Source organism: Hemiscyllium ocellatum, chromosome 5 (genome assembly GCF_020745735.1).
Source record: "Hemiscyllium ocellatum isolate sHemOce1 chromosome 5, sHemOce1.pat.X.cur, whole genome shotgun sequence".
NCBI lineage: Eukaryota > Metazoa > Chordata > Chondrichthyes > Orectolobiformes > Hemiscylliidae > Hemiscyllium > Hemiscyllium ocellatum.
In genome coordinates, this window is record NC_083405.1 from 131,600,462 (window position 1) to 131,626,381 (window position 25,920).

At 45.2% G+C, this 25,920-nt stretch overlaps 1 protein-coding gene across 1 annotated transcript in view; it reads right to left on the bottom strand.

The window, feature by feature from the left end:
• Nucleotides 1-1,996: 1,996 nt before the first annotated feature.
• Nucleotides 1,997-25,920, bottom strand: part of vill (villin-like) — a 107,351-nt gene continuing 83,427 nt past the window's right edge. Inside the window, exons 13-20 of the mRNA XM_060825206.1 lie at nucleotides 24,972-25,130; nucleotides 22,881-23,057; nucleotides 18,616-18,761; nucleotides 18,050-18,194; nucleotides 14,375-14,563; nucleotides 7,044-7,118; nucleotides 6,058-6,306; nucleotides 1,997-5,574 (exon numbers count right to left, since the gene is read on the bottom strand). Of these exons, the coding sequence (XP_060681189.1) occupies nucleotides 5,461-5,574; nucleotides 6,058-6,306; nucleotides 7,044-7,118; nucleotides 14,375-14,563; nucleotides 18,050-18,194; nucleotides 18,616-18,761; nucleotides 22,881-23,057; nucleotides 24,972-25,130 (1,254 nt within the window). The 3' untranslated portion in view covers nucleotides 1,997-5,460. The remainder of the gene's footprint in view (nucleotides 5,575-6,057; nucleotides 6,307-7,043; nucleotides 7,119-14,374; nucleotides 14,564-18,049; nucleotides 18,195-18,615; nucleotides 18,762-22,880; nucleotides 23,058-24,971; nucleotides 25,131-25,920) is intronic.

Sequence of the window (25,920 nt, forward strand, 5' to 3'; positions counted from 1 at the left end):
AAATTCAAGGGGGAGCTAGACATGGCCCTTGTGGCTAAAGGGATCTAGGGTATAGATGGAAAGCAGTCGTGGGGCACTGAAATTACATAATCAGGCGAACGGATTATTACTAAACCTATTTTCTATGTTTATATCCCCTTCATCACTTCTAACAGTATATCATTGAATATTTAAAAACTCCTCTTCCCAAGCATGTTACACGAACTAATTACTCTGAAGCTGAGTGACTTGCTGGGTCATTTCAGAGGTCAGTTCAGCATCAATCACATTGCTTGGGTCTGGAAACACAAGTAAGCAAGACTAGGGAAAGATTTCCTTCGCTGAACGATGTTAGTAGACCATGTTAAATTTTTTTTTAAGATTACTTAGTGTGGAAACAGGCCCTTCGGCCCAACAAGTCCACACTGACCCGCCGAAGCGCGGCCCACCCATACCCATTCCCCTACATTTACCCCTTACCTAACACTACAGGCAATTTAGCATGGCCAATTCACCTGGCCTGCACATCTTTGTGACTGTGGGAGGAAACCGGAGCACCCGCAGGAAACCCACGCAGATACGGGGAGAACGTGCAAACTCCACACAGAGAGTCGCCTGAGGCGGGAATTGAAACCAGGTCTCTGGCGCTGTGAGGCAGCAGTGCTAACCACTGTGCCAGGTTTTCAATTCCATTTCATTTAATTGACTTTCACTAGCTACTGTGGTGGAATTTGAACCCATGTCCCCACTAGCCTGAGTATCTGTCCTTTAATCCAGGAACATTACTTTGGTTAGATGTCAAGTACTGGAAATAGCATCAGAGAAGCAATAGTGCTAACTCATGACCAGGTTCACCAGCAGAGACTTGAAAAACTCAGGAAAGAAAAATTGAGGTTTTCAAAATCATGGGTTATTATAAAGTGTTTCTGTTGATAGGAACGTGGACAATAATTGGAGATAATTGACAAATGAACCAGTAGGAAGAGGAGAAATCTCTTTATAATCTGGAAGCAGTTTCAATAGGAAGTTTCAAGAAGAATTAAATGAATACTGGAAGAGGTATAGGACTATGGGGAAAACAGCAAGACGTATGGCAATAATTGGGACAGCTCTTTTAAAACGCTAGAATTGCTACAATAGGCTGAATTGTCTCCTTCAATGCTGTTTCATTCCATAGTGTCCCTTCTTTCCTTCAAAAATCCCAACTAACCTGGATCTGAATTCTCATCTTTGTCTATCCTCTCCAAGTCAATCGTATTTCCAGTAAATCACTGACTTCCCATTCTGGTTCCAATGTCAGGCATTTCTACTAATGGTTTCTCTTTGAATATTGTTTCTCTCTCTTTTTAGACTGCCAGCATCATCCTCCATTCAAATAAAATTGCTCGTCTTCATCAATCTGGCAAACTTACTGTCCCATCTTCAACCTCCTTTAATTCTCTAAAGTCTGCATTGTCTCAAATCCATTCCCACATCTCCAGGAGCTGTACTTTTGAATATACATCCTCCGGCTCTTATCAAAGTCACAAATAACATCACACGTGGCCGTGTCTAATCCTGGCCTCCTGAATCCCCTTGAAGTTAACCACTTCACCAGTTTAGCTGCATGAGCCCTGAAGTCTGGATATTCTCTTCCTACACCTCACAGCCTGAACTTCACTTTCCTCCTTTAACAGTCTCCATAAAACCTCTTTCTTTAACCAAACGTTCAACTATATGATGTAAACCTGCTTTTTAAGAAATTCTTTCACAAAGTGTGGGCGTCACTGGCTGGCCAGCATTCAAAGCCCATCTCACATTGCCTCAGAGAAGGTAGTGGTGAGCTGCCTTCTTGAATTACTGTAGTCCATGCGGTTTGTGTCTACCCACAATGCTGTCAGTGTCAAGTTTTGATTTGTAACACTTGTGTGAAGCACCTTCAACATTTATTATGTTAAAAGCACCAGATAAGTTGTTGCTGATTCAGCAAGGATGAAGAGAAATCTCATCTAAGAACATAAAAAAAACACAACAAACCTTTCAATCACAAATGTTTTTTTATTACATAAAACTGGTCTGGTAGACACATCAACCTCTCAGATCAGCCGAGATGGAGAGAAGGAGGAAGCGTAGAGTTTAGTTAGCAATAGGCATTTCCCAATAGCGGTTTCCGGATGGAAACCCTGACTGCTTGGGATAGCAGAGTTGGAGGCGTCCCCTCCCATACCCCTTGACCAGCACCCCTGTCAGCTGACCATGAATGTAACCATGGCACCTGGAAGCCACTTGTGCTGCAACAGGCCCTTCGTCCTCAGTTATCGATAAATTGGCACTTCTTAATGGTCAATGTGGTTTGTCTTTGGGACTTGCCAATCTTCCAAAAGTGGCCTCAAGTCTCCAGAAATTGAGGAACAATGCCTTGGACATCACCATGGCCAACCCCACTGAGAAAAATCTAGTGGTTCTAAACAAAGTAATGCTTTACTTCATTACAAGTGAAAACGTTTTGGATGTTTTTGGATGTAAAATCTTTTTGGGACATGTATAGTCATGAACAGCACTGTATAACTGCAATACTTTCTTTTGTTATAAAAATATTGGAGAATGGGGCAAGGATAAAGATAACTGACAGTCAAGAGAAATCCCACTGGATGACAAAACACCTACCCACTTTCCCTGGAAGACTGACCAACGGCAAGCGTGAGGACATGTCATGTGTTAATCCTCTAGAAACACACCCAATTAATTTGGTGGCTCTTTTGACCATCTTATGGATCTGACTAGACTAGCATTTATTGCCCATTCCTGATTTCCCAAAAAAAGGTGGTGATGATCAGCCTCTTGGACTGCTTCAATGTGGTGTAGGGACACCCACAGTTGTTAGGCCCTAAGTTCCAAGATTTGGCCCAGCCACCGTGAAGAAATAGATATACAGAGGAACCTCAATTATCCGAATATCAATTATCCAAATTTTGGATTATCCGAAGAAGATATCAAGGTCCTGATAGAAATATTACAGCAAAGAGGTGTTTCCAAAACTGATCTCGTCTTTTGTTTACAATGATTAAAAATGAACTTGGCTTACTGAAATGCTGCTGAGAACAATCCTGGGCATTGATGGGAGCCCAGGCACCCTCTCCAAATGACTGACCGCCTGCCCTTTCTCTCTCTTCCTATACTTTACCTGGGGTTCTACACAGGTGTGTACCCTAAACCCCCTTCCACAGATGATCTCTCCAACATTGTCCTGTACAGGACTAAAAGTGAAACCTGTCAAAAAGTTGCAGTAAAAAGGTTTGTGTGTGTGTGCGCGCACGTGCGCGCTATTTGGACACTCACCCCGCCAAAGGTAGCAGCAGTCTTCCTGTTGGTGTCCAGCCTGACTGCCCTGGAGAGGGTGTGGGGGCGCACGGGGGGGGGGGGGGGGCAGTCGGGTGGACATTAGGTGGGGCAAAAGGGGTGAGGGTGGGGTTGGACGGGGTGGAGGTGGACAGGTCGCGGGGGATTGGACGGGGTTTGGGGGGTGGATGGGGGCACAGGGGTGGGGGTGGATGTGGGGGATTGGAGAGTTGGACGGAATTGGGGTTGGGTTGGGGTGGGAGCTCACATGCAGTGTGTTGTTACCCAACTGGGTATGGACTTACCAAGTACTCGCTGTGTCAATCCCATTGAATTGAGATGAGGGAGGGTGGTGGGGGTGGAGGCTTCAGCAATGCTGCAGGTCCCTTACACACTAGCGTGTGTCTGCTCAGAAACAAACCCTGAGACAGAGAGGGAGAGCAAGGCAGGCAAAGCGAGGAAAAAGGAAACTTCAGAAAGGTCTGAGCCCCAGAGGAGAGGCATTGATTCAATTAACCGAATAATCAATTATCCAAATGAAATATTGCCCCACCAGCCATCTCGTTCAGATAATTGAGATTCCTCTGAATTTCCAAGTTATTATCTTGCGTGGTTTGGTTGGGTACCCCTTAATTGTCTTTCACAATTCAATGAGAGTATCTGGATCTATCAGACCTGATGGTGCCCAGCAGACCCATTGACCTGGTCTTCCCTTGGATAAGAGAGGACTCTATGTCCTGAAATGGATGGACACATGGTGACAATTTCTCCTTCTCCATGCACCTCTAACACCTCACTCTGCCACTCCTTAATCCAACCTGGAAACTGTACACTCCAGTCCTTGCCCAAACTAGTGAAGTTTACAAGTTCTACTCAATCTTCTGAAATACAGTTTCAAAATTAAAGAGAAGAAGAAATACAAACTCAAAGGAAATGTGGCAAAGAGTGAAAGCGATGGCATTGGATATTGCAGCATGTGTGTTGCTATTGGGGTTACTTATAGACTAATAGCCCATGGGGAACTAGGTTGGCTGCTCACAGGAAGCCCTTACCTTGTTGCCATCTCTCCTGCTGGATTATTTTGCTGTTTCCTGTACCCTGCATTTCACACTTTATTTCTTTCTCACGACACTGATTTGTTGCTGACTCCAAAAGGTGGTTGGCACAATGATGATCAGCCTTCTGGTGCCTCCCACACCAGTGGCCATTCACCATACACGTGACGTGAATGCCAAGCTGTCTATTTGAATGGGTGGTGTTGGTGGTGCATGACAGCTCATTTATGCGAGCCTGGGCCGGGAGGCAACATTTACAGTTACAATAATGCTGCCATCTTGGAGCTGCAGACAGGAGCAGTGGAAGATCCGACATTTTCACTTGACTGACCAGGAATCTCACCATTCTTACTGCCTGCTATTGGCAGGTGTTGGAAGGATTTATATGTTAATACTCAAAGTGTTTGGCCCCATTATGAATGCACTTTCCGTGGCCATCACGTATTGGGCTGGGACTTGAGCCTGGAGACTCTGGTTCAGAGCCCGGGATGTCACACATGACAGCACAGGTCATCGCGCCTGAACTGGATGGAGTCTCTATGACCTGCACATGCTTGCACTGTCATTGGGCGGTACTTGATAATAGCTTGGAGTGTGATCCCTTCCTTAATAACAATTTTCACTAGCCACCCATTCCCTCATGCTGCCCTCACTCCTCCACTGCCTCTCCTCCCATTACCTGACCTCAGCCCATTTGGCTCAGTATTTGGTGGTGATCAATCTGGAGTAATGGCACATATAGCAACCAGAGGCAGCTTTAATGCTGAGAGATTTGGCAAATAGAGTCTTCCCAGGATCAGTGAAGTGGATCTGGGAACTTGCAGCAGCAAACTGTCTCACTAATCTCTCCTTGGACGGTTTCTTTTCCTTGATTTTGGAGCATCCAGGGAAACTCTTTCAATAAAATGTAGACTATTATATTATTGACCTTTTAGAATCTGCGGCATTGCACAAAGAACTTAAAATTTGCAAAACAAAAAAAAAAGAAAAAAATATATGTATATCTGACTTCTATTTTCTAATTCCAGCCCCAGTGGACAGAGACATTACAATCTTGTCGATTAAAACCGAAGATGTTGCGGAGCCCAGACAGAGAGTCGGAAACCGTTCAGAAAAGATTCTTCTGTTTCTTCAGGACCTTCTGTTTCCAGGAAGGGCACTCTTGAAACTGGTCCCGTGTCATTCCAAAAACATCCATAAAGTCTGTGTCAGACAAGTATTGCTGCAACAGAATCAAATGGCATACTTAAGTCAGAGAGGTGACAGTGGCAGAAAATGGTGGGAAGTAGTTGTTGAGCAGGGCACCAACTAATAACACCAACATTCATCTCCTTCCCTGCCTTTGTCTTGTCTAAATCTCGGTTCGCACAACCTCAGTGCACAGGACGAGATGATTCAGCTCATTGCCTGTGCACCAGCACTTTTGAAAGATTTATCCAATTATCCCCACTTTCCAATGGTTCTGCAAATTAAACAGCACCCATGTTATCCTGATTTAGCAAACGTCCAGGTCATTAGCTGTTTACTGTGCAGATGCTGACTGACCTACTGAATATTTCCAAAATGGTCTGTTTTGATTCCAGGTTTTCCTATTTTCTACCTCGGCTTAGCAACAATCATCTGGTTTAACAATCATTTTCAAAGGTTGGCACTCTTTCACTGCCAGATCTAATATCCTCTGTAATGCACACCAGTCCTTGCTCACCTCTCTCTTGTCAGCGTCCACACCCTTGGGCAGCTCATCTGCTGCTTTGTTCATCAGTAACTCCGGTGGGAAATATTCCTTCCCATTGACAATGGTGGGTCCAGAGGATGGGGCAGGAGGAGCTGCCCTGGCACCTCCAGACGTTTGGGTGGCAAAAGGTGATGATGCAGAGGCCGAGGGATGGGAGAAAGCTGAAGATGGCGCAGGGCTGTGGCTTCCTTTTTTGTTCAGATCCATGTCATTGAGGTCCTGGATGTGTTTGTGCAAGAAAAATGTCTTGTCATAAAAACAGCTTCCTTTTGTTGAAAATGTGAATAATTAACAGAATGAACATAATCTGGAGTTCAGGAGTGGACCCTTTCCCAGCTGCCACCATTTCAGTCTTAGTAAACATTCCGATCTTGGGAATTTGTTCATGGGGTTTGTGTGTTTGGGGATTTTGGCCAGTATTTAATTCAAGGTTTTGTATCTTTTTCATTTCTCACTTTCTGAATCCCACCTTCATCTCATTCTCACTGTCCCTCACCTTCTCCCATTTCTTCACTCTCGTTCATTATCTCCCTTCAGTCTCACACTCTCCCATGTCCTTTTCTCTCTCTTCATCCCTCACTTTTCCTACCTCCCATTCTCCTTCTCCATCTCTTCTTGGTTTTCTTAGCCCACCCTCTCTCCCTCTTCCTGCATGTGGGAGAATCTCAGTAAATGTGTATGCCTGGTTTCTGTTGAGATCAGGATATTGATGAAAATGCCACCCAGAAAAGCTCAATAATGGCTTTGTTTACAAGCTGGACTCCCACTTCCTTGACACCTCAAACTCCAGTACCCTCTGCCCTGCCCCATTCTTGGAATTTGGAGAATTCCAAGAGTAGACAGAAAGAGGACTAACTTTAATGAGGGAATTGTCACTCTCCATGTGCTAAGCTGTAGTTAGAACAGAAGGAAAACACTAACGTGTAAACAATAATCAAACTATTGGCAATACTCACCACAGAGATCTGACTGATCCCCGAGACATCTCCCAGTTTATATCTCATCTGATCATAGGGACTTCCATTGCCAGTCTAAAAAGACAGAAACAAAGTTATTTTCTGTCCATTCACATCGAAATAAAGGCCAATCTCCTGTTCTGAACCTTCGCTGATGGGTTGGATGAAGTGTGGCGAATGTGTGGGAAAATAGTATAGGGGTGTTTAAGGTGAAGGCAGAATGAGACAGCTGATAGCTTCATAGCAACAGGCCTGGTGAAGGAAGGCTCAGATATTCCTTCCATGGTCAGGTTTGAAATAGCAGCTTTGAAAACTAGGTTTCCCTTTCTCACCTACAGATGGGGCAAGAGGAGCACTTCCACCTTGAATAGCTCGTCAACACTATGGCTCAGACTTAGAGTCCAAACTCCAGTTACAATAACAACAATAAGGCAATATCTGTGTACTGATGTGTGAAGTGATACACTGGGAAGGAAGAATGAAGACGGACAATGGTTCAATAAGCCATGCCAATAGGAGCTACGGAAACACTTCTACTAAAGATAGCACCACACGAGGCGGACTGGAGAAAGCTTTTTACTGTACTTCTACAACGGAGTATACGTGACATTAAGAGATATTCATTGTGTGTGCATTAAAAGGCAGCAGGACACATTGACAAGGCTGATAATAAAACTGAGAGCTTCTGGAATTTATTGACTGAAATAGAATACAGCAGTGAGGAAGGTCTGTTAAGCCTGTGTTAGCCACTGCTTTAGGCCCAACTAGAGAATGATGTCCATTTCAGTGCACTGTTTTAGGAAGGATGGCCCTTGGGAGGGCCTTTGAAAGAACATAGAGGAGAACTTACTGGAACCGTACTGGGGCAGGGAGATATCTAGATATGTGATAAGGTCAGACAAGTAAGGATCATTCCCTTTGAAGCAAAGACTTGTAGGGAAGGCAATAGCCTAGTGGTATCATCATCAGGCTATTCATCCAGAAATACAGCAAATATTCTGGGGTCCTGGTTTTGAATGTGTCATGGCAGACGGTGGAATTTGAATTCAATTAAAAAATAATTAGATTAGATTAGATGACTTACAGTGTGGAAACAGGCCCTTCGGCCCAACAAGTCCACACCGACCCGCCGAAGCGCAACCCACCCATACCCCTACATTTACCCCTTACCTAACACTAAGGGCAATTTAGCATGGCGAATTCACCCGACCCACACATCTTTGGACTGTGGGAGGAAACCGGAGCACCCGGAGGAAACCCACGCAGACACGGGGAGAACGTGCAAACTCCACACAGTCAGTCGCCTGAGGAGGGAATTGAACCCGGATCTCTGTCGCTGTGAGACAGCAGTGCTAACCACTGTGCCACCGTGCGCCCACCATTGGAATTAAGGATCTATTGGTGACCATGAAACCATTGCCAATTGTTGGAAAAACCCAGCTAGCTCACAAATGTCCTTTACGGAAGGAAATCTGCCATTCACATCTGGTCTGTCCTGCGCTTAACTCCAGACCCACAGAAATGTGGTTGACTCTCAACTTTGATTTGATTTGATTTATTGCAGTCACATGTACCCAAGTACAGTGAAAAGCTTTGTTTTGCGAGCAGTACAGGCAGCACTGCTGCCTTACAGCGCCAGGGTCCTGGGTTTGATTCCTGCCTGTCTGTGTCGAGTTTGCACATTCTCCCTGTGTCTGCGTGGGTTTCCTCCCACAGTCCAAAGATGTGCAGGTTAGGTGAATTGGCCGTGGGAAATTGCCCACAGTGTTAGGTGCATTAGTCAGGGGTAAATATAGGATAGGGGAATGGGTTTGGGTGGGTTTCTCCTTTGGAGGGGCGGTGTGGACTTGTTGGGCTGAAGGGCCTGTTTCTGCACTGTAAAAAATCACATTATAGCAAACAAGGACATACAGATCATAGGGCACTTAGACAGAGCGAGGTATACAGGTTACAACTGCAGAGGCGATCAGCAAAGCTGGAACAACATTATTTGAAGTTAAAGAGTCCACTCATCTGTCTAATAATGGCAGGTAAGAAGCTGTTCTTGAACATATTGGTACATGTATCTCTATCTTCTGCCTGATTGGGGCCGAACAAGCCATTAGAACATAGAACAATACAGCACAGAACAGGCCCTTCAGCCCACGATGTTGTGCCGAACATTTGTCCTAGATTAAGCACCTATCCATGTACCTATCCAATTGGCGCTTAAAGATCACCAATGATTCTGACTCTGCCATTCCCACAGGCAGCACATTCCATGTCCCCACCACTCTCTGGGTAAAGGACCTACCCCTGACATCCCCTCCTATACCTTCCACCCTTCACCTTAAATTTATGCCCCCTTGTAACACTCTGCTGTACCCGGGGAAAAAGTCTCTGACTGTACTCTATCTATTCCCCTGATCATCTTATAAACCTTTATCAAGTCACCCCTCATCCTTCGCCGTTCCAATGAGAAAAGGCCTAGCACTCTCAACCTATCCTCGTACGACCTATTCTCCATTCCAGGCAACATCCTGGTAAATCTTCTCTGCACCCTCTCCAAAGCTTCCACATCTTTCCTAAAATGAGGCAACCAGAACTGCACACAGTACTCCAAATGTGGCCTTACTAAGGTCCTATATAGCTGCAACATCACCTCACGATTCTTGAATTCAATCCCTCTGCAAATGAATGCTAATGCACCATAGGCCTTCTTACAAGTTCTATCCACCTGAGTGGACACCTCCTCCTACTGCCCCCTTGACCATGACCCCACCTCCCACCACCAAACCATCATCTCCCAGACCATCCATAACCTTATCACCTCAGGGGATCTCCCATCCACTGCCTCCAACCTCATAGCCCCATAACCCCGCACCGCCCGTTTCTACCTCCTGCCCAAAATCCACAAACCTGACTGCCCTGGCCGACCCATTGCCTCAGCCTGCTCCTGCCCCACCAAACTCATCTCCGCATACCTCGACACAGTCCTGTCCCCCTTAGTCCAAGAACTCCCCATCTACATTCGGGACACCACCCACGCCCTCCACCTCCTCCATGATTTTCGCTTCCCTGGTCCCCAATGCCTTATCTTCACCATGAACATCCAGTCCCTGTACACCTCCATCCCCCATCACGAAGGACTCAAAGCCCTCCGCTTCTTCCTTTCCCGCCATACCCCGCCTTGTCTCAGTCAAATCCCTTGAACTCAGCACCGCCTTCCTAACCTGCAATCTTCTTCCTGACCTCTCCGCCCTCACCCCACTCCGGCCTATCACCCTCACCTTGACCTCCTTCCACCTATCACATCTCCATCGCCCCTCCCCCAAGTCCCTCCTCCCTACCTTTTATCTTAGCCTGCTTGGCACACTCTCCTCATTCCTGAAGAAGGGCCTATGCCCGAAACATCGAATCTCCTGCTCCTTGAATGCTGCCTGACCTGCTGCGCTTTTCCAGCAACACATTTTCAGCTCTATCCACCTGAGTGGAAACTTTCAAAGATCCGGTGAAATGCTGGTGTTCTGTCCCACTTGCTATTATGTGTCGTGGTCTGTTGTGGTGGGTGAACATAGAACATAGAAAAAGACAACGCAGTACAGGCCCTTCGGCCCTCGATGTTGCGCCGATCCAAGCCCATCTAACCTACACTCACCCACTTTCCTCCATATGCCTATCCAATGCCCGTTTAAATGCCCATAAAGAGGGAGAGTCTACCACTGTTACTGGCAGGGCATTCCATGAACTCACGACTCGCTGAGTAAAGAATCTACCCCTAACATCTGTCCTATACCTACCACCCCTTAATTTAAAGCTATGCCCCCTTGTAATAGCTGACTCCATACGTGGAAATCACTTCCGGGTGATATCACTTCCGATTCTTTTTCTGAGAGGTTGGTAAATGGGGTCCAAATCAATGTTTGTTAATGGAGTTCCGGTCACTGCTAGATGAACCAAGGACACAAATACCTGACAGCACCAACTCCATCAGCAAGGACAGCATCCTCAAACTAGTAGATCTGTGCCTCACAGTCCACTTCACCTTCAACAACAAGACCTACAAACAAATCAATGGGATCACCAATATCAGGACTCTTAGCAGAAGCAGTTATGCAGAGGTTAGAATGAACAGCCCTTCCCACCATTCAGCTCAAGCTTTGGGTCCGCTATGTGGATGACACCTTTGTTATCACGAAACGCAACACAGAAACCCACAAAGACAAACAACTTCCATATTGGTATAAAGTTCACTAAAGACAAACAGAACATCAACAAACTCCCTTTCCTCAACATCACAATATAATGCAAAGCCAATGGAGAGCTACAGACAAGTCTTAACAGGAAAGCCACACACACTGACCAGATGCTCAACTACAGGAGCAATCATCCCAATACCCACAAATAGAGCTGCTTCAGGGCATTATTTAAACGAGCCACAACATACTGCAGCACCCAGTAACTAAGAGAAGCCAAGGAAAAACACCTGTACAATGTATTCAGGAACAACAGGTACCTGATAAGCACAGTCCACCAATTCCTACACAACAGACCTAAACAAGGCGATACAACACGCCCAGAAATTCGAACCACCCTGCCATACATTAAAGGCATTTCAGAGATGATGACTAGATTACTCTGGACCCTGGCATCATGGTAGCCCACAAACCAACCATCACAATGAAACAGCTCCTGATGAATTTAAATGTACCGACAACCAGCAGAGTGAATGTCATGTACAAAATACCCTGCAAGGACTGCAACAAACATTACATTGGACAGACAGGCAGGAAACTAGCCACCAGGTTACATGAGTATCAACTAGCCACCAAAAGACATGACCAATTATCACTGGTGTCCTTACACATAGATGAAGAGAGACACCAGTTTGACTGGGACAATACATCCATCCTAGGACAGGCTAAACAAAGACATGCACAGGAATTCCTGGAGGCCCTAGAGGCCTGGCATTCAAACCGGAACTCCATTAACAAACATATCGATTTGGACCCCATTTACCAACCTCTCAGAAAAAGAACCAAAAGTGATGTCATCCACCACAACCAACCAAGACAAATAAATAGCAAGTGGGACAGAACACCAGCGCTTCACCGGAGGCTCACTGATGATGTCACCTAGCATGGTGATGAAACGTCTGAGAACAAACCCAACAGCTCAGTGAGCAAATGTAAAACCAGAGGTTGGACAAGTTAGGACCTTTTTCTTTAGAGGGAAAGAATAAAAGGGAATCTGAGGGGCAACATTTTTACACAGAGGGTAGTATGCATGTGGAATGACCTGTCAGCGGAAGTGGTTGAGGTGCTTACACTAACAACATTTAAGATGCATTTGGATAAATACATGGAAAGGAAAGGTTTAGAAGGATATGGGTCTAGATTAGAGTGGTGCTGGAAAAGCACAGCAGGTCAGGCAGCATCCAAGGAGCAGGAAAATTGACATTTTGGGCAAAAGCCCTTCATCAGAAATTTCTGAAGGGCTTTTGCCCGAAATGTCGATTTTCCTGCTCCTCTGATACTGCTGACCTGCTGTGCTTTTTTAGCACCACTCTAATCTAGACTCTGGTTTCCAGCATCTGCAGTCTTCACTTCTGCCTTAGAAGGATATGGGCCAAGTGCAAGGAAATGAAGTTAGCGTGGATGGACATTTTGGTCGGCATTGACCAGTGTGGGCCAAAAGGGCATGTCTCCATGCTGTAGGACTCTAAGACTCTCTACTAACATCTGGGGGTTAGTGCCAAAATTGGGACAGCTGTCTCACAGACCAGTCAAGTAATAACCTGACAACATTGTTTTTATGGTATGATTTCATGAGTATGACTATGCCCCAGACATCACCATCAAGCATTCCTGGATATACCCTGACCTGCTGGGTACCCCTGTCCAGAGGTGGAGGCACAGTGGTACAGTCAGGAGGGAGTTGCCTTTGGGAGTCTTCAACATTGACTCCAGACCCCCATGAAATCTGATGGCTTCAGGTTAAACACTGATTAGGAAACCTCCTGCTGATTTCCACATACCGTCCTCCCTTGGCTGATGAATCAGTACTCCTCCATGTTGAGCAAACTTGGAGGAAGCACCAAGGGTGGCAAGGGCATGAACTGTATTCTGGGAGGGGAATTACATTGTCCACCACTGACAATGGCTCGGCACCTGGGTCAAAATCCTGGAATTCCCTCTTCAAAGGCATTGTGGGTCAACCTACACCATGTGGACTCCAGCGGTTTGAGAAAGCAGCTCACCACCACCTTCTCAAGAGCAGCAAGGGATGAGCAATAAATGCTGGCCCAGCCAGCAACACCTACACCCCATGAATGCAATGCTCTGCTTGAAAATATTAGTAGGGGCTTAAAAGTAACTTACAAAAATATTTAAAGGGCACAATTTTACAGGGTCAAAGGCAAAGAATAAGGGAGTTGGACAAATGGGGTAGCTCTTTGAAACAGCCAGTACAGACATGATGGTTTCCTTTTGTGTCATAACGTTCCATGAATATAAGACAGGCGCTTCAGGGGAAAGGCAGATAAATAAACCTTAACATCTTGAAGAAAAATTCATCATTTTACTATTTGAGGACACTGAATATAGTGAAGGTGATAGAAATGCTATTTCGATGTTCTCGAGGAGTCAGATTGTCACTCGGCTTCTTTCTTCTTATCCTTCCCACAGATCCCACATTTCTCTCTTAGACTTTCAATTTGGGCCCCTTTGGAAACACGGAATGTACCTGAGCTGTGCTGTAAACTAAGCCCTTTTAAACACTAAGTGTGGTATCTTAGAGTCTGTGGGTCCCAAAGGCACTTTGAAAGGGAAAGAAGTTAAGGAGTGAGGGAAGACGGTGGGAGATGGTTGCCCGGGGCTTTGTGTTGAAAAAGGAATTAAGTGACTGGAATCGGTTGAGTCAGCTGCTTGGGAGGGTCATCAGTGTGAGTGACTGGAGTTAGGAATTAGTGTTGAGTCAGTGGGGCAGTTTTATAGTGAGCTAGTTGGAGCAGTTTTAATTTCTTTAACTTTTTCTGGTTGACCATTGAGGTGAATGAGTTGGAACTTTTTGAACTCAAGAGTCAGAGACTTTAAGACAGTTCCAGACAGCAAATAATTTCCCTTCAGAAGTTTAAATTTCCCAGGCAATTCCCTCACAGTCAGTGGATCACATATCCAAAGAGATCTCGAAATGCATCTTTCAGGATATAGTTAGTCTCCTACTGTCTACAAACCGAATAATCTGGGCCAATATCTTTACAAAAAGTGGGGGAGTATTTATTTTCAGTCAATGGCACGCAAAATTCAAAGGTTACAGAACAAGTGGCTCTTTATAAGCGATGCTTGACTTACACTCCATTTATGTGAATCCCAGGCATTGAACCAGCCAGTAAAGGTCAGGGGTTCACAGCCTTGCTTCACAGTGATGATGGGTGTATCCATGTCCCGATCAGCTGGGTGGGTCTGAAGGTACTCTTGTGCCATTATCTCAGCCTGTTTCTTCTCATATTCGTTGGCTGACCGGCCGATCCACAAGAACAGCTACAAAACAGAGAACACCAAAAGAAATCAAATTAAGTTATGACGATGCTGCAGTTTTAAGAGCTTATTTTATCCTGGTTTCTTTTGAGAAAGAGATGAATGACAGGTGGAAAGCTGGCTACTGAAGATCACTTGTGTAAACAGCTTGGGAGACTGTTTTTTAAAATGCAGCCTGAATGGGTGTGGCCACCTCATCCAGGTCAGGATTTCAGGATAGCATCAGAAGCTATTGGGGTCTCAACAGAGTTGGAAGCTTCAGTGCATGTCGCCTGGCTGCTGCACTCTGAGTTTTCTCTTGATGTTTTTTACCTCCTGGATGGGAGAACTGCATGTGAGAATCTGTGTCTGAATTTTCTTTTTTGCCAAGGATGTGTTTATAGGATGTTACTGCATTGGAACAATTAATTAGTAATAGTTACTGTATCTATTTTTCTGTTAAGTTTTCCAATAGGGCTGTTATTTGGAATTCCTCTCTTTCAGTAGTTGTATCTTGACTACGGTGTTTAAGTGAATTATGTTTTACTTAAAGTTGAGCAGTTTGACCAGCCACATTGCATCTGGAACAGACATTTTACATTTGCTTTGAAAAAAAATAAGAAAAAGTTAAGGTCCCAGCTACCTTCTTAAAAATATTTTTGAGGGAATCATGTCTGGTCCATTATACGTTTTAAACCCTCAGCTGTTAACACACCAGTGAGGGATGTAGGTGTGAGGAAAGGTAACCCATATGAGGCCTTGATAAGCTAATGGTAAAATGGGCAGCTTCCATCATGAGACCTGAAGTTAGAAATAGTACAATGGATCAATTCTTAGGATGACAGGGCCATGTCATGGAGAGAGATTGAGTTGACTGGGTGAGTCCGAAAATGAGAAAAATGAAAGGTGATTGCACCGAGACGTTTAAAATTGTAGAACCTGACAGGACAAATGCTGGGAGATATCCCCAACCCCAGATGGAGAATTGAGGTGTAGGGGCTGAAGACTTAGAATAAATGTTGGCCTGTTCTTTTCTGAGTAAAAAGTGAGGTCTGCAGATGCTGGAGATGAGAGCTGAAAATGTGTTGCTGGTTAAAGCACAGCAGGTCAGGCAGCATCCAAGGAACAGGAAATTCGACGTTTCGGGCCAGAGCCCTTCATCAGGAATCCTGATGATTCCTGATGAAGGGCTCTGGCCCGAAATGTCGAATTTCCTGTTCCTTGGATGCTGTTCTTTTTTGACTCTTTCCTGGAGTGTGAACATAATAGACAAGACCAACATTTGTTGCCCTTTCCTAATTACCTTTGAAACAAGGGCCTTGCTAGGGCCACTTCAGAAGACAGTTTAAGAATCAAATGTATTGCTGTACATCTGCAATCACAGATAAAGTAGATTGCCTACATTCGGCAGACTTTCTTCTGTAAGGCCATTAAGAAACCAGATGTATTTTTACAATAATGGATGACAGTTGCCATGGCCATCATCGTTACTGAGACATTGTTTCAATTCTAGGTCTTAATTTGTTGTGCATGCATTTGTCTGGCTCTGTGTATCATTAAGTGCAGATAATACCACCAAGGCCATCCTCTCCCCTTAGAATATTCTCATTAGTGAGAAGAGAAATTTGTTAGACCAGAAGACGCAAAGAGGTACATGAACCTCTGGAATTCTTGCCCCAGAGAACAAGTGGAAGTTGAACCAATGAATATATTCAAGGTCAAGATTAAAAGATTCTTGAACATTAAGTGTTGATGTAGAATATTACCATGATTTGTGGGCAGCACAGTGGCAGTGGGCGGCACGGTGGCACAGTGGTTCGCACTGCTGCCTCACAGTGCCAGAGACCCGGGTTCAATTCCCGCTTCAGGCGACTGACTGTGTGAAGTTTGCACATTCTTCCCGTGTCTGCGTGGGTTTCCTCCGGGTGCTCCGGTTTCCTCCCACAGTCCAAAAATATGCAAGTTGGGTGAATTGACCATGCTAAATTGAAGGGGTAAATGTAGGGGAATGAGTCTGGTTGGGTTGCGGATCGGTGTGGACTTGTTGGGCTGAAGGGCCTGTTTCCACACTGCAAGTAATCTAATGATTATAATTAATGGTGAAGGTTGGAAGGGTCATACAGTCTACTCCTGCCCCTGTTTCTTCAGTCCTTATGTACTAGCGTTGCAATTAGTCACTGGCAGAGAAAGTGGCACCCATTTCATGAAAAAGTGAATATGTGGGGGCGATCTAATAGAGTTCTGCACTTTTATAACAGGGTGCCATCCAGAAAGCACAGAGGAAATGTTAATATTTGTGGGAGAGACAAGAACTGTAGATCACAATTATAGGACAGTCACTATAAATCCAATAGGCAACTCAAAAGAAACTTTGTAATTCAGAGAACAAATGTGGAATTTGCTGCCTCATGGAGTGGTTCAAACAAAAAGCAGAGGTACATTTACAGGGAATGATGAAAACTCATTAGGGAGAAAGGAATGGCAATTGTGCTAATATCCATATCGTAGTTTAGGGAGAATAAAGCACTGGGTAGTAATTGAGAGGCTCAACCCAATCTGAGGGTTGAAGTTCATTAAGCTACTTTCAAGTATTAGTGACTGAAAATATTGTCATGAAAAGTCATCCGATTCACTAATATTCTGCTTGGATGAAAATTTGCCGTTCTTACCAAGTCTGCCAAGTGTGATTCCAGTCCCACAATAATGTTGCTGAATTTCCCTCAATTTTTACAACGATCATCATCGTGGTCACTACTGCTGATGTGAGGAGTCTGAGACTAGTGTTATAATCAAAATGTATTTATTGAATTTAAATCCACTAGCTGCTATAGTAGAATTTGAACCCATGCCCTCAGAGTATTAGGCAGAGTCTCTAAATTATAAGTCTAAACGCATTACCACAAAACTATTATCTGCCCACCAGTAGCCCTTATATAGAGATGATGTCAGTCAGTCAGGGTTCCAGCTCAGGATTACTGTGTAATGATCCTGTGTAGATGAGACAGTTTCATGCTTGACTGAAAGATGGAACTTTCCCACCTTGGTGGAAGGAAGGTTCTAGATCTAAGGAGAAGATTTCTGAAATGAGTCATCATCATCAACAGAAGCAGTAAGATGATGAAACTAGTTGGAGGAGAGAATCAAATTCTTCCAGTCTTTTAAAAAGGTACTGGACCTTGAGTTAATGGGCCAAAGGCTTTGGGCAATGCACCCGTGTGCTGAGCTTCTGTGGAACTGATGTAGTCAGTCAAGATAAATACACCAGTGCCCTGCCAAATCAAGGGCCTGCTCGATCTGATTGGAGAGACAACTGGCGATGCTTTAACCTGAAGGTGACCACACCTCAGATAAAGGAAGGCAATGAGATGAAGAGCCCTTCATTGTAACCTCAACCACTTTGGGTATTGAATCCATGCTGGTGGCATCACTTTACATTGCAAATCAGACATCCAGCTAACTGAGTGAACCAAGTCTATAATGATAGTGAACAATTTCTAAATCTGTTTGTACCTCTTCCCATGTGTCCAGCAACATGACGTCATCTTCATCAAGGTCCTCTTGAGTGAAGTCATAAATTTCAGACATGATGAATCGCCCAGTCTGATTGGAGCATTCAAAGAGGCGAGGGTCATAATCACATTTTTCTTCTTGAAACCTTGGGTTCAGATAAAGAGTTGTCATTGACCAACACAGACCAATCCAGAGAGCAACAGTGAACGAAAGAGAGTCACCACAGACCAGTGACATCCAGAGAGTGAGAGAGAGAGGCATCACTGACCAACACAAAGTGAGATCTAGAGAGAGAGAGAGAGAGAGAAAAAAAGATACACAGTCATCAATGATCAACACAGAATTAGAGCTGCAGAGAGAGAGAGAGCGAGAGCGAAAAAGAGGCATTGCTGACCAATATTGATCAAGTGAGAGCCAGCCAATTAGGTATTGCAAAATTGATTTCCTAAGAAGTCACTAAGTTAGCAGGTGGTTTTAATTGTTACTGTTTATTTATCAATTTTGAGAGAATGTCATACAATTGCAGACAGCAGTCCCTGCTTTTGATCTTGTCTGGTGGTTCTTACCTTTTGTCACTTACATAACGCCCTCTCCCTCCCAATGCTGCCCAGAAATCTGGAGGTTCCTGAGCCTCCAGAACAGTCTGCTTCTCTCGCTTTGACAGATTGTTAGCCACCGTCTTGGCCATCTCACGCTCATCGCCACTGCAGCCCTGGAACAACCAGTCAAAAAATATAGCTATTCAGTAAAACTCATCTCATGAAAACACTGCTCCCCAGCTCCTACCTCATGCTGAGTCCCCTTCATACAACACCTCAATGTTCACTGGCCTCCAGTTATAAAACTTTGATTTTAAAATTCTCATCCTTGTTTTCAGTTCCCTCATTGGCCTCACCTCAGAACCACAGGCTTCAATCTGTCTTTATTATATATCAAATAGACTGTTATTAGATATTTCAGAACTTGGCCAGACCTGTCTATTTATTCCCTCAGAGCTCATAGCCTGTAACTCTTGGCTAGAATTTACAACTGCCCTCCCATTAGTGGCTGAGAGGGAGGGCCTATGAGATTTATTTTTCCACCCAGCTTTTGTATCAATTTTCTGAGAGGTGTAGGTATGGGGTCTGCTGGCCTGCCCACTTCATGTCCATTGAGGTCCATAAGTAGCCAATTAATGACCATTTTGGAAAGTCGAACTTGAATGCTGAATATAGGATCAAAGACAGAATTCTTAGCACTGTGGAAGAACAGAGGGATCTTGGTGTTCAAGGACATAGACCTCTCAAAGTTGCCACCCAAGTGGATAGGGTTTTTAAGAAAGCATATGGTTTTGGCTTTCATTAACAGAGGGATCGAGTTTAAGAGCTGTGAGGTTTTGCTACAGCTCTACAAGTCCCTGGTGAGGCCACACTTGGAATATTGTATCCAGTTCTGGCCGCCCTACTATAGGAAAGATGGCTTTGGAGAGGGTGCAAAGGAGGTTTACCAGGACACTGCCTGGGCTGGAGGGCTTGCCTTATGAAGAGAGGTTGACTCAGTTCGGAGTTTTCTCTCTGGAGAGAAGGAGGAAGAGAGGTGGCCTGATCGAGGTATACAAGGTAATGAGGGGCATGGATAGAGTCAATAGCCAGAGACTTTTCCCCAGGGCAGGATTGACTGGGTCATAGTTTTAAGATATTAGGAGAAAGGTATAGAGCGGATGTCAGAGGAAGGTTCTTTACGCAGAGAGTTGTGAAAGCATGGAATGTATTGCCAGCGGTGGTGGTGGAAGCAGAGTCATTAGGGACATTTAAGCTACTGCTGGACATGCACATGGAGAGCAGTGAATTGAAGGATGCTTAGGTTAACTTATTTTATTTTATTTTAGGATTAACCCTTGGCACAACATTGTGTGCCAAAGGGCCTGTTCTGTGCTGTACCTTTCTATGTTCTATGTTCCTAAAGGCCTCTGCTATTGCTGGTTAAATCTGAGTGGAATGTTTACTGCATGGAATGGTTGAGGTGAGAGACTGGGTTTTGGAGGTTGGGAAGGATGGGGCATGGTTGGTGGGTGGGGATGGGGGAGAAGGTAGAAAGATACACAGAGAGAGAGAGAGAGAGAGAGAGAGAGAGAGAGAGAGAGAGAGAGAGAAAGAGAGAGGGAGAGAGAGAGAGAGAGAGAGAAAGAAAGAAAGAAAGAGAGAGAGAAAGAAAGAGAGAGAGAGAGCGCGTGTGTGTGCCTGTAGTGCAAAGTAGAGGGAGCTGGGCTCAGATACTGCCTCCTTAATGACAGGGTCTGTCTGCCCCAGACCCAAAACCTTCTTGCACCCTGGTCCTAGTAATAATTGAGCTCACTTCCAGATACAAGTCGCCTCAACTCTGAAGCTGACAACTGTTGCAATTCCAGGAATGGCCTCCACTTCAATAAGGTGTTTGATAAGGTTCCATACTGTAGGCTATTGTACAAAATGCAGAGTTTTGGGATTGAGGGTGATTTAGTGGTTTGGATCTGAAATTGGCTAGCTGAAAGAAAATAGACGTTGGTGGTTGTCGGGAAATGTTCATCCTGGAGCTCAGTTACCAGTGGTGTGCCACAAGGATCTGTTTTGGGGCCACTGCTGTATGTCATTTTTATAAATGATCTAGAGGACGAGTGGGCATAGAAGGATGAGTTAGTAAATTTGCAGATGACACTAAGGTAGGCAGAGTTGTGGATAGTGCTGAAGGATGTTGTGGGTTACAGAGAGACATAGATAAGATGTAGAGCTGGGCTGAGAAGTGGCAAATGGAGTCTAATGTGGAAAAATGTGTCGTAGTTCACTTTGGAAGAAATAACAGGAATGCGGAGTACTGGGCTAGTGGTAAAATTCTCGGCAGTGTAGATGAACAGTGAGGTCTTGGTGTCCAGATGCATAAATCCCTGAAAGTTGCGACCCAAGTTAATAGGATTGTTAAGAAAGCATATGTTTTGGAGCCACGAGGTCATGCTTCAGCTGTACAAGACACTGGTAAAACCACGAGGAGAAAGTGAGGACTGCAGATGCTAGAGATCAAGTGTTGCTGGAAAAGCGCAGCAGGTCAGGCAGCATCCAAAGAGCAGGAGAATCGACATTTCGGGCATGAGCCCTTCTTCAGGAAACTGGTAAAACCATCCCTGGAGTATTGCGTACACTTCTCGTCACCGCATTATATGGATGTGGAAGCTTTGGAAAGGGTTCAGAGGAGATTTACTAGGATGTTGCCTGGTATGGAAGGAAGGTCTTACAAGGAAAGGCTGAGGGAACTGAGGCTGTTTTCATTGAAGAGGAGAAGGTTGAGAGGTGACTTAATCGAGATGTATAAGATAATTTGAGGTTTAGATAGGGTGGACAATGAGAGCCTCTTTCCTTGGATGAAGGCTAATATAAGGGGACATAGCTTTAAATTGAGAGGTGATAGATTTAGGGCAGATATCAGGGATAGTTTCTTTACTGAGAGAGTAGTAGGGGCGTGGAATGGCCTGCCTGCAATAGTACTAGACTCGCCGATGTTAAGGGTAGATGGGCATTGGACATACATATGGATAGTAATGGAATGGTGTAGGTTAGATGGGCATCAGATTAATTTCACAGGTGAGTGCCACAGCTTGGGCTGAAGAGCCTGTACTGCGTTGTAAGGTCCTACGTTCTATGTTCACTCATATTGGCACTGTTAGGATCAGATATCTGCCAGAAGCTCTGAGAGGTGGGACTTACACTTATGATGGAGACAGAACACTTTGTTTAAGATAATTAGTGCTCTTTTCAATATTGTAACAATCTTCTAGGCCCACCCTCTATTTTAACCTGCAGAGGGAACATATTAAATACAGCCTGTGAATTTTATATGTATATGCCAAGTATATGTGCTGTTAGATATAGCTATCACTCTCAATTCCCATCAAAACCCAGAAATGCTGTCGAACCTTATTAACTTCGGGAAAAAAAATCACAAACCATTACATCAAGGCTACTAAGAAAGCACCTTCCAAACCTTCACAGTCTGTGAAAAGTGGAGCTGGAAATGCACAGCAGGTCAGGGAGCATCAGAGGAGCAGGAAACCTGATGTTTTGGGTCAGGACCCTTCTCAGGACTGATGAAGGGTATCGACCTGAAACACCGACTTTCCTGCTCCTCCAATACTGCCTGACCTGCTGTGCCTTTCTAGCCCCACGTTTTATTGACTCTGACTTCCAGCATCTTCTATCTCCCATTCTACAATCTGGAAGGACATGGGCAACAGATACATGGGAACACTATGACGTGCAAGCCATTCACTTACTTGGAAAGTCCTTCATTGTCACTGCACCAAACCTTGGAATTCCTTCCCTAAAGTCATTATGGGTCCACCTATACTCTACGGGCTGTAGTGGTTCAAGAAGACTGCTCACCAGCAACTTCTCAAGGACAATTAGGGATAGTTAATGCATGTTTGCTCAGCCAACATTCATATTCCATGAATAAATTAAATAAAGCACAGGACAAGACTTGGCCTAGTGAGTTTGAGCTGCCTCTGTCAAGAGTTAGTAAACTCACCCAGTCTTTTCTTACATCCCTGCATTTTCCTTGAAATATTTATCCAATTTTGCTTTGAAATATATTACTGAAGCTGCTTCCACAGCCCTAAGCAAAATATTCTGCCCTAAATGGGACATAGGTTACTCTAAATTATTTACACTTAGGAGGAGAACACGATGAACCGTTTGGAATTTTGTATCTGCTTCCCCCATTCAATAAGATTGGGCCAGACCTTCTATTGCATCTCTTCTATCCTGCACCTTTTCACTCCCTTCATACCCTACACTCTTCACTTAGCTAGCCACAGATTGCTTACCTTTCCACACCACATGTAGGTGGTCTGCTCTGTCTTCAGGACAAAAATGTCGTTGGAGTTGAGCGAGGAAGTGCGGGCAGGCACCTCGGTAGCTTTGGTGTTCACTTCGTTTGTGCCACGGACCTGAAAAAGTCGGACTGGCGGTTCTTCCTTCATCCCTTCACGCCCAGTTCCACCCTGAGGTTGTCAGACAAGGATAGAAAGAAAAAGCAAATTCAATGCCAGTTATTTATTGCTTCAGCCATAAACTACCACTTCAAAATGGCACAATAGCTCAATTTGTCACCTACAGCCTGAGAAAGCCTTTGAACCAGTCTCAGCAGTAACTTGCTATCTTCCGCAACTACACTGGCACCACCCCCCACCTTTTCCTCCGCTACATCGATGACTGTATCGGCGCTGCCTCGTGCTCCCACGAGGAGGTTGAACAGTTCATCAACTTTACTAACACCTTCCATCCCGACCTGAAATTCACCTGGACTGTCTCAGACTCCTCCCTCCCCTTCCTAGACCTTTCCATTTCTATCTCGGGCGACCGACTCAACACAGACATCTATTATAAACCGACTGACTCCCACAGCTACCTGGACTACACCTCCTCCCACCCTGCCCCCTGTAAAAACGCCATCCCATATTCCCAATTCCTTCGTCTCCGCCGCATCTGCTCCCAGGAGGACCAATTCCAACACCGCACAACCCAGATGGCCTCCTTCTTCAAGGACCGCAGATTCCCCCCAGACGTGATCGACGATGCCCTCCACCGCATCTCCTCCACTTCCCGCTCCTCCGCCCTTGAGCCCCGCTCCTCCAACCGCCACCAAGACAGAACCCCACTGGTTCTCACCTACCACCCCACCAACCTGCGCATACAACGTATTATCCGCCGCCATTTCCGCCACCTCCAAACGGACCCCACCACCAAGGATATATTTCCCTCCCCTCCCCTATCAGCGTTCCGCAAGGACCACTCCCTTCGTGACTCCCTTGTCAGATCCACACCCCCCACCAACCCAACCTCCACCCCCGGCACCTTCCCCTGCAACCGCAGGAAATGTAAAACTTGCGCCCACACCTCCACACTCACTTCCCTCCAAGGCCCCAAGGGATCCTTCCATATCCGCCACAAGTTCACCTGTACCTCCACACACATCATCTATTGCATCCGCTGCACCCGATGTGGCCTCCTCTATATTGGTGAGACAGGCCGCTTACTTGCGGAACGCTTCAGAGAACACCTCTGGGCCGCCCGAACCAACCAACCCAATCACCCCGTGGCTCAACACTTTAACTCCCCCTCCCACTCCACCGAGGACATGCAGGTCCTCGGACTCCTCCACCGGCAGAACACAACTACACGACGGCTGGAGGAGGAGCGCCTCATCTTCCGCCTGGGAACCCTCCAACCACAAGGTATGAATTCAGATTTCTCCAGCTTCCTCATTTCCCCTCCCCCCACCTTGTCTCAGTCGGTTCCCTCAACTCAGCACCGCCCTCCTAACCTGCAATCCTCTTCCTGACCTCTCCGCCCCCACCCCACTCCGGCCTATCACCCTCACCTTGACCTCCTTCCACCTATCCCACCTCCATCGCCCCTCCCCCTAGTCCCTCCTCCCTACCTTTTATCTCAGCCTGCTTGGCTCTCTCTCTCTTATTCCTGATGAAGGGCTTATGCTCGAAACGTTGAATTCTCTATTCCTGAGATGCTGCCTAACCTGCTGTGCTTTGACCAGCAACACATTTGCAGCTGTGATCTCCAGCATCTGCAGACCTCATTTTTTACTCGGAGAGGATTAGAACAATTGTACTGCAGAGGTCCATACTTGATATGGATATAAATGATTTCATAGGACAATCAGGTGATTGTCATTCTTAGATAAGACAGGGAGGAAGATGCAGCAGACTCAAAGTAGGGAGATTATTGCCTTAGGCAGGAGCCTTTACAGTGCAGACTGAAATCCTGACATCCAGCCCTCAAAGTTGGCAGAATCCACAAGCTCTCAACAATGTAAAGCTTTCGCTATGGTTTCAGCGCAGTCTATGACAGTAGCTAAATCCAGAGTAAGGCAATAGCAAAAAAGCTGATAGTTTCACCTGGTAAATGATGAGTTTTCCTTTAAAGATGGCCAGGAAATGTTGAGGCTCCTTGCCCATGACCACTCGCACCTGAACTGCCTCACCATTGTATTTGTCGTCCAAGTTGACAGCTTGATAGGCAGAAGCAGTGATCTCATCCCGGCCAGCGTGCAATCCCTGAATAAACAAAGATTCAGAATGTTACACTAGTCCATAGCCCAAAATCTTGGGAGGCTGCAGAGAAAATGAACTAAATGGAACCTAACATGAGGGACTTCAGTTAGTTGGGAAAACCAAAGCTGGAGAAGTCAGGCAGGCCCATCTTTGATCAGTGAAGGTTATTAATAGGAGTTTTTAAAACAATGAAGGATAGCAAATGTTGTTCCCTTGTTCCAGAAGGGAAGTAGAGAAAACCCTGGCAATTATAGACCAGAGAGCCTTACTTCAGTTGTGGGTAAAGTGTTGGAAAAGATTATAAGAGATAGGATTTATAATCATCCAGAGATGAAGGAGTTGACTAGGGAAAGTCAACACGGTTTTGTGAAGGGTAGGTCATGCCTCACAAATCTCATTGACTTCTTTGAGAAAGTGACCAAACAGGTGGACGAGGGTAAAGCGGTTGATGTGGTGTGATTGGATTTCAGTGAGACGTTTGATAAGGTTCCCCACGATAGGCTATTGCACAAAATTCTGAGTCATGGGATTGAGGGTGATTTAGCAATTTGGATAAGAAATTGGCTAGCTGTGAAAGAAGATAGAGGGTGGTGGTTGATGGGAAATATTCATCCTGGAGTTCAGTTATTAGTCGGGTACCACAACGATCTGTTTTGGGGCCAGTGCTGTTTGTCATTTTTATAAATGACCTGGAAGAGGGTGTAGAAGGATGGGTTAGTAAATTTCTGGATGAAGGTCGGTAGAGGTGTGGATAGTGCTGAAGGATGTTATAGGTTACAGAAGGTCACAGATA